At 39.0% G+C, this 9,049-nt stretch overlaps 1 protein-coding gene across 4 annotated transcripts in view; it reads left to right on the top strand.

Annotated features, from left to right (window-relative positions):
• Window positions 1-822: 822 nt before the first annotated feature.
• Window positions 823-9,049, top strand: part of DDX60L (DExD/H-box 60 like) — a 117,504-nt gene continuing 109,277 nt past the window's right edge. The window contains exons 1-3 of one of the 4 annotated variants that reach the window (XM_073017713.1): window positions 823-975; window positions 8,474-8,592; window positions 8,767-8,836. In XM_073017713.1, coding sequence (XP_072873814.1) covers window positions 8,589-8,592; window positions 8,767-8,836 — 74 coding nt within the window. In that variant the 5' untranslated portion in view covers window positions 823-975; window positions 8,474-8,588. Of the gene's footprint in view, window positions 1,003-1,060; window positions 1,167-8,473; window positions 8,593-8,766; window positions 8,837-9,049 lie in introns of those variants that run through there. The other 3 variants (XM_073017712.1, XM_073017711.1, XM_073017714.1) reach the window with 3 other exon arrangements.

Raw genomic sequence — 9,049 nt, 5'->3', positions numbered from 1 at the left:
TTCTCAATGTCATCCTCATTGAGAAAGACAATCATAACTCTTTTCAACCGAAAAAAAAAAAGGAAAATCCTAACAGAAGTGAGCAATGTTTTCACCTCCTTTTCGAAGCCACTTTATATTCCAGAGTCTGAGAAAAAACTACCCTTCTGTGCTCTTTCTATTGTGAACAAGTCACTTCCTCCCTTTCCTTTTCTTGAAGACAGAAATTCTGGTTTCGAATTCTCTCCATTTATTACCCAATGTCATTACTGGGGTACCCTCACCACCATCTTGACTCTCAATATATTCTGCACATGCATAACATTATGGAATTAAGTGTCTGGAGCACTAAGGGCCACCATGGGCTGGGGTTGAAACTCGAATTTCCAACATTAATGAGCTTGATGACAAAACTAAAGAGCATTCTTCTCAATTTAAATTCTTTGTGATATATGATTGGCCTTTCAAATGTTCACACTGGACAGTTATAATATTGGAAATTTTTCATAAAATGAACTTCTTAGGACAGAAACTCAAAGCCCCTAATCTTTTTTTACTCGATTTTTGCATGTCCGGTACCTTGCCAGAAAAGAAAAACACCATACCTCACCATAGACGTTCACAGTGCTTACAGTGCTGCATTTACTCTCAGCCTCAATTCCTTGTTTAGACTCCCAAGTTTCTCTGCTCTTACATGCATGTCCCAGATAGCATATCATTGCTTCTGCTATTACCTCCCTAAGATGATCAGAGTAAACCAGTGCAGACCTATATTCTACCTTCAGAAAATTGAGGAAATCGAAAAGGCCCCAGGATAGAGAAAAGAAACCGAAACTAACTCCCTAGATAAAAACTCCGGCGCTGGCTGCTGTGTGGCTCAGAGCGCCCAGACCGACGCCAGGGGCTGAACCCCTTCCACCGGCCTGGTGCTCGGTCCCCTCTGCTCCACCTCCTCCCCGCGGGGCGTGCAGCTCAGACGCTCTATGGACCTAGAAGGTTCGGTGGTCGGGGTGAGGATTGCAGGTGACGTGGGGTGTCGCTAGGGACCCTGGAGCGGAGCTGTCCCGTGGGGTTCTAGATTTCCTTCAACATTCCGATGGACCGGCCGGGGAGGTGGCCCGGTGGCTTCGTGCGCGCTGGGGGCGGGGAGCTGGGGCGCCCACTGGGCTCCGGCGGCAGCTTCGCGGGTAGGCGTAGAACGGGCTTGGAGAGGGGTAGGGAAGAGGGACAACCGCCATAAGAGAGGAGAGTGCTCAGGCTTTTAACGGGTGCTCTTCACCCGAGGGGGCTGGGGATCTGGGGTACTGAGGAGAAAGTAAGGGTCATCAGATCTGAGCACAGCCAGTCGAACCTGGACATTGATAGGCAGCAAGCCGCTTCCTTTCTTTCGTCTTGGATTTAAGCTCTTAATAGCGGAAGTCAGGCTTTGTTATTTCCCTGAAAGGTACTTCGTTCTCTTTCCCCGCTTCTCTTTTGTTTACAAAGTTACAATGATAAATTTATAATAAAGTCCTCAAGGTTTTCCATAATCAAAGAAGTTGACATCGTCCGTGATGGGGACTTAAGGATTTTGAAGCTCCAAATGACTGCTAGAAAAAGCGGTCAGAACCAGACAGAAGCAGGTCCTTTAAAGACACAATAAGAAGTTCAAACCATAACATCAACGACATACAGACCTTCATGATTTTGAGTATTCTCCTGAAAGCAGTAACATGTCATTCAACCTAAGATTTGCAGTTTGAAGTTTAGTGGAACTCGGGTGCTGAGAGTTGAGGGTACTAAAATAAATGAGGGTGGATTATGCTTCCAAGGCCTTCCCCTTGTATCCCAAAGATTTGGGGGTAGTTTAGTGTGAATCCTTCCTGATACTCTACAAAGAAACAAGTTTCTGTCTATAGCTCCTATCTCTGTCTCTCCATCCATCCATCCATCCATCCATCCATCCTCCAACCATCCATCCATCCATCCATCATCTGTCCATCTCTATCTTTAAAAGATATTTTGGCTGTCCATACTGGTATGCTTTTCTCAGTTCATGATTTATTGGTACCTGTCAGTCTCATTTAATAATTGCTGTATGATACCCCATGGTATGCTGGGTCATTATTGATCAGTTTTATTTGAAGCAGAAGAGAAAGACATAAAACAAAAGTTAAATGCTCTTCTCTACTACTTTCCCCGTCATACTCAGTCTCACAGTTTTAGTTCTCCTGAGGCGTTACCACTCCAAATATATACATTTCTTTCTTGGTTGCTTATAACTTATATGCTTACAAATAAGTTTTTTGTTTTATCAACTTTAGACAGACTCCAACGACTCCCTGTGAACGAAACACCCAAGCCACCCACTTTGTCTTCCAATATGAGTTATATATTTTTTAAATTTCTTCTCATGATTGGCTTTATGGCTTTTAATAAAATATCCATGTTAATTATCATCCACGGCTATGTTGATATGGGTGGAAATCTCTGCGGTTTTCCCTGCTGCAGGCTCATTTTCTGCTTTGTAAATATGGAGACCTGCTGGTTGATTTACTGATATAACCCTTTTTTATAACCTGCTGTTTGTTTTACTGATGAAACTATTTTTAAGGCAGCTCACAGTTTATTTGGAAATACAATTCTCTAAGACATGTATCCAGCTTCTGATGCTCTAGTTTCCTATGGTGTTAATTACACCCAGAGAGTTTCTATTTTTATCCTTAATTCCTTCTCAAATTAGCAGAATCTGTCTTAAGTTCATTTGAAATGATAGTCTGGCCTGGGAAGGTAACACCTCTACATAACATTTGCAGCAACACTAAGTCCTTCTATTTAACTGAGAATTCTTTATGAGTCTTTGTTGAGCAAGGTTTTTTTTTTTAAGTCTTGTCACTTTTTATTTGCAGTACAGAAACTGTCACCTGTGTGACCCAAATTTCTTGGCTCCATTCCTTCTTCTCCTTTTTCCTTCCTTATTTCCTTCCTTCCCTCCTTCCTTCCTTCCTTCCTTCCTTCCTTCCTTCCTTCCTTCCTTCCTTCCTTCCTTCCTCCCTCCCTCCCTCCCTCCCTCCCTCCCTCTTTTCCTCCCTCCCTCTTTTCCTCCCTCCTTCCTTCCCTCCCTCCATCCCCTTCCCTCTCCCTCCCCTTCCATCTCCCTTCCTTTCTCTCTCCCTTCCCTCTCCCTACCCTTCCCTTCCCTTCCTTTTTTAAGTAGGGATGTGGTCTCATTTTTGTTGCCCAGGTTGGTCTCAAACTCCTCGCTTCTAGCAGTCCTTCCACATTGGCTTCCCAAAGGGCTGGGATTATAGGTGTGAGCCACTGTGTCCAGCCAATTCTCTTCCTTCTAGCTCTGCTTTCATACCACCCAGTTCTTTCTTAAGACATTTCTCTTTTCCATTCTTCTTTGGTCATAACTCCTCAAAATCAGCAACTAAAACACTATAGACATTGACCATCATCCTTTTCCAATCACTTTTCTGTGAGCATCAGGCTTGTTGGCATGTGGTTGGCTTCCTAGTTTTGAAGGGGATGATTTTTACTAGATATTTTGCTTTGCGTCACCTGGGTTTCCAATTTTTAAGCCCAAGAAGCCTAGTTTCTCACTGCCTATTTTCTGTCCATTAGGGTGGAGATACATACCATGTTAATGGTTTTATAATCCGCGTCTTCTCTTTTTACATCTAAGATGAGGATGAAAATTATATCTGTGTGGTATGTTATAGTTTGTTAGTATTAAGAAAATTAGTGGTACATAAAATGATGGTGCATCTTGCAGTTCATGGCGTTTTAGATTAAAAGAATGATAGCACTATACAATTATGTATTGATAGGAAGGATTTCATTTTATTTATTTATTTATTTATTTATTTATTTATTTATTTATTTATTTTGAGACGGAGTCTCTCTCTGTCACCCAGGCTGGAGTGCAGTGGCAGGATCTGGGCTCACTGCAAGCTCCACCTCCTGGGTTCAGGCCATTTTCCTGTCTCAGCCTCCTGAGTTCCTGGGACTACAGGTGCCTGCCACCAAGCCCGGTTAATTTTTTGTATTTTTAGTAGAGACGGGCTTTCACTGTTTTAATCAGGACGGTCTCGATCTCCTGACCTCGTGATCCGCCTGCCTTAGCCTCCCAAAGTGTTGGGATGACAGGCGTGAGCCACCGCGCCGGGTCAGGATTTCACTTTTGTACCAATTTCTGTAGCAGTAAGGGAATGCTAACTTCTGTAGCGATTACAACTTCTAAATTTCAGTGGCATTACACAATAGAAATTTATATATATTGTCCTTCTAAGAGTTCAAAGCAGATTTTCCTGGCCAGTGGGCCCAATAGTGATTCAGGGACCCAGTTTCTTCCATATGGTGGTTCCACTGTTCCCTGGAGTCTTAATATTCTTTGCACCTAACTTTTTAAAGAGAAGTAAGAGTAGAGAAGGTATACCTACTTCTCAAAAGTCTGGCTATCACTTCCACTCAAATTCCATTGGTAAGAACTAATTTCATGGCTATCTCCAGATGCAAAAGAATGGGGAAAATCTAGTCATTGACCAGATAGCTACTTCTCAGTGATAATTCTTACATATGGAAGGAGGAACATGAATTTTAGTGGACAGTTGATATCTCTGATCCGATACATATGATTTTTTTTTTCAATTTTTTTAACTTCCATCAGAATCCAAAAGAAAGTCTTCACATTACAATTGGTGTATAAATGTCTTGTTTTTTAATCGATAGGGTTCCCTCTTTCTCTCTCTCTCTCTTCATCTCTGACTCTCTGTCTCTCCTTGCTATTCTCTATTAGGTCTTAGAATTAGAGGCATAATCAGTTATTTTTAATTTTTTATATTTTTGTTAAGAGTTCACATAGATGGCCTCATATTCCATTCGGAGACAGAGAATGTCTTGCTATCTCTATTTTTATGATGTTGGTATCCACTGATGTTCAATATCTAGATCCATTAATTTATTAGATGTTTCAAAATGAGGAAAATATAAATTCCTCATTTCTTCTTTTATTTTTTTGAACTGGGTTACTTCTGTAAAGACAAACTTCTCATACTATATACTTAATCAGGGTTACACTTTGTATAACGTGACAATAGAGGATAAGTGTTTTTGTTTTGTTTTGTTTTGTTTTCATTGCAAAGCATGTTCTTTTTAAAAACTTTTATTTCTTAAATCTTTATTTTTTGATTTATCTTCTCTCTTAGTTTGCTAAAGCTGCCGTGACAAAATATTATAGAGTGGTGGCTTAAACAACAGAAATTTGTTTCTCACTATTTTGGAGGCTGTAAAGTAGAAGATTAAAATTCTGGCTGATTCAGTTTCTGGTGAGGGATGTCTTCCTGGTTTGTACGTGACTACCCTCTTGCTGTGTTCTGAGAGAGGGAGCCAGCACAAGGGGGTGGGGGGTGGGGAGGGAGGCGGCAGTGGGAAGGGAGAAGGGAGAGTATGAGCTCTCTGATGTTTCTTCTTAAGAAGACTCCAATCCTATCAGATAAGGACCCTATTCTTATGGCCTCCTCTAATCCGTATTACTTCCTGAAGCCCCCATCTCCAATTATCATCACACTGGGGTTTAACGCTTTAAAATACGAATTTTGGAGGGACATAAACATTTAGTATATAACATTATCTTTGGATGCTATTTCTGGGCTCCCCCTTTTTTTTTTTTTTAATAAATGATAATCATAGCATTCCTACTCTTTTCCTACCATTTTTCCCTCTTTGTACGTCTCAAATTGGTTAGCTATTTTAATATATTAACAATGTTCAAAGCATTTACATTTTGGTTTTCTGAATAAATTAAGTTCATTGTTATTTGTCTATATATTGAGTCTAAAAATGGAAAAACAACAAAAAATAACTGTATATACAGTATTCATTATGGAGTCAAGTTTTGTGATCAGATCCAAATAGGAAATGCATCCTATATCATTAAAACTTGATTACAGTAGACTTTTCAAAGCATTAAAGGGGATGAAAGATGTTGGTCATGTGTCAGAGCATTCGGTGTTGGCCATAATGTTAAAAGAGCTGACTTTAATCAGTTTTCACTATGTCCGGGTGCTCTTTAAGCAGTTTATGTATTAACACATTTTATGTTGACAACCCTAGGAGAATAATAATATTCCAAATTCGCAGACAGGAAACAGAAACAGAGATGGAAGCAATTTGCCTCAGGCCACACAACTAGTTAGTTGTACAGTTAGGAATTCAACCCAGGCATCCTGGTTTCAGAGCTCATGTTCTTATTCATATATGCCTCCTTCATATTCATTCTTTTGTGACTAAAATGTCTTTTCTTTTTGCCCGATTTTAGATTTTCTCTTTATCTTTGGAGCACTAACATTTTATCAGGATATCTCTAGCTGTGGCTTTCTCTTTTTTCATCAAATTTGTTTTGTTTTTGGAGAATCCTTTTAATCTAGGGATTCATGTTTTTCTTCAGCCCTGAGGCAGTCTTCTTAAATCACATTTTCTCACATTATGTTTTCGATTATTTTTACCACTCATTCTGGTATCCCAGTTATTTCCTCTGGGATTACCTTTTAATGGATGATATAAGCTTTGATCAATCTTCCATGTGTCTTAATGTTTCTCTGATTTCCGTCTCATTGTCTTTCTGGACTCTGTCTTTTAACTTGGGATTCTGTTTTATTGTTCAGCAAACTAATTTATTTTATACCTGCAGTCTTGCTTTGAATTTTCAAGAGTGCTTTCTTGTTCCTGTATTTTTTCTTTTCAATAGCAGCATGCAAGCTCCTACTTCATAGATTCAATGTCTTTGATTCTGTATGAAAATTCTAGTTGGAATTTTTAAAATTTCTCTTTTGGCTTCTAAATTATCTTTGTTTTCTCAGTATGTCTTTTAGAATATTTTGATTTTCTTTTATTTTGTTTATTTATTTGTCTTCATTTTTGGTGTTTATTTTCTGTCCGATCAGTATTTTATATCTGACGATCCTTACTTTTGTATTCATATTATAAAATTTAAAAATCACAATGCTTAGTAAAAAAAGCTGATTTAGGCTTCCCTAACCTGTCTCTCTCTCAAATGGGAGGGGCTCTTTGAATGACTACTCCATTCACTCCTTCAGGGCTCCTCTGAAATGTCACTTTCTTGGAGATGCTGTCTGTAGCAATCCTGTCCAATTCGTTATAACTCTTTTATTTTTTAAATAGTACTTAACTTTTAAATATTTAAAATTTTATTTATTTTTCTTCTACTAGATGATAAGCTCCTAGAGTGCAACAAAGCCTACTTTTGTCCTTTTCACTGGACTCCCACCCCCAAGTACAGTGCCTGTCACACAGCAAGTGTTTGCTCATTCAATAGTTGTTGAAGAAATGCATTCTGCTTTCTGTCCCTTCAGTTTCACAGAGACAGTACTTTCTTTGGCTATAATTACTTTTCTACTTACCAATCCTGTGGCCATGTTGAGTTCTAACTGTATATTGCTGCTATTCTTTATGGTAAGTATGAAGTAAAGAAGTGAGTTCTCCCAGAATCAACTCCCAAGACAAGGATTTGAGTGCCAATAGTTCATTTTGGGAGTGATCAGGAGTGGCCAGAAACTTATTTTGGGAGTGACCCAGAGTCACTAATAAGCACCGGTCAGTGATTTCTTCTACCTGTGAAATATACTCATTTCCTCAGTTATCTTTAGAAATCAAATGACTTGACAGTTCTATTTCTAGCCCAGAAATTGTCCACCTTTCAGCATGCTTTGTCCAAGCCCCATCATCCATTCTCTTGTCCTTGCTAGGATCTATGGAGTCTTTTGTGACACTCCCAACTCTCCCTTCCCATGTGGAATCTATTGCCAAACTATGTCACATTTATCTTCAAAATGTCCCCCTGATGAATCTGCATCTCTCCAGCTCTAAATAGCACTGCATTACCTCAAACCACCATCATCTTTCTACAGGACTATTTCAGTAGCTTTCTCTATGCATCTCCCCTTCCAGTCTGCTCTCTGTACTAAAGATAATGTTTTCCAAATGCAAGTGTAATCAAATTACAACCAGTTTAAAACCCATCAATGGCTGTATTTAGCTCTGAAGATGAAGATGAAACACCTTAAAATCCTTTAGAAGACTGCCTAGCTTCCTTTTTCTCTAACCTTATCCGTCACAGCCTTACCCTCTGCTGCAACTGCATTCACTTCTTTTCTGAATCTCATACTTTCCATACTGTCCTCTGTCACAGGGCCTTTGTACATGCTGTTCCCTTTGCCAAGAATACTTTTTATTCCTTTTTTGGGGGACAAATTAACTATAAGGGAGTACTCATTCCGTCAGATCTCAGTTCATGCATTACTTCCTTAGGGAAGCCACCCTCATCTCCGTGCCTTTTTTCACATTTGTGATTTGAAATTGTTTGTATGATTATTTGATCAATCTTTGCTTATTTACTAGACTGCTTGCTCTGTGAAAATTGTAACCGTAATTTTTGGGTTCATTTCTTTGTTTTAGGAATAAATGCAGTTCTATTTTTTTTCTTTTATTACAGAGGTGCCATTCACATCAAATGCAGCCATTTTAGAGTTGCCAAAATAAAATATATCAGCCATATTTAATAAATTCCAGCTCTACTCTTCTACCCTATAGCCCAAGAAGCAGCAACGATGGGTAATTCTCAATCTTTGATATTTGTAGCCTATAAAACCACAATCTTGTAAGATATTCAGATTCAATAATGTTACAAAGTAATTGGATATCTATATTTCCTTTCCTTAATAATTACTAAATTATATAGCTGTGTAAAAATATTGATGGCTCAAAAAGTCTCTCTCTTTTTTTTAGGGTTAGAGGATCATGCAGGATTTTTCAGGAAAATGACAAAGTTTATTTTGAATGAAATGCCAAAAGCTGGGTAAGTACTGTGAAGTAAAAAAGAAGGAGCTACACTATTGTATACTCTGGGTATCCACATCCCTCTTAACCCATATACATATACATGATCACTCAACCTATTTATCTTGGGGCAACTTGGAGAGGATGGGAACACACTCTTCTTCCTATGGTTGTCATAGCTGTCACTGAACAGATAGTTTCCTAAAGCAATCAGATTTATGGAGTTGGGGGT

The sequence above is a fragment of the Chlorocebus sabaeus genome, chromosome 7 (assembly GCF_047675955.1).
Source record: "Chlorocebus sabaeus isolate Y175 chromosome 7, mChlSab1.0.hap1, whole genome shotgun sequence".
Classification (NCBI taxonomy): domain Eukaryota; kingdom Metazoa; phylum Chordata; class Mammalia; order Primates; family Cercopithecidae; genus Chlorocebus; species Chlorocebus sabaeus.
Note: the sequence above shows the minus strand (reverse complement) of the source record. Positions and strands in the feature narration are given on the sequence as shown.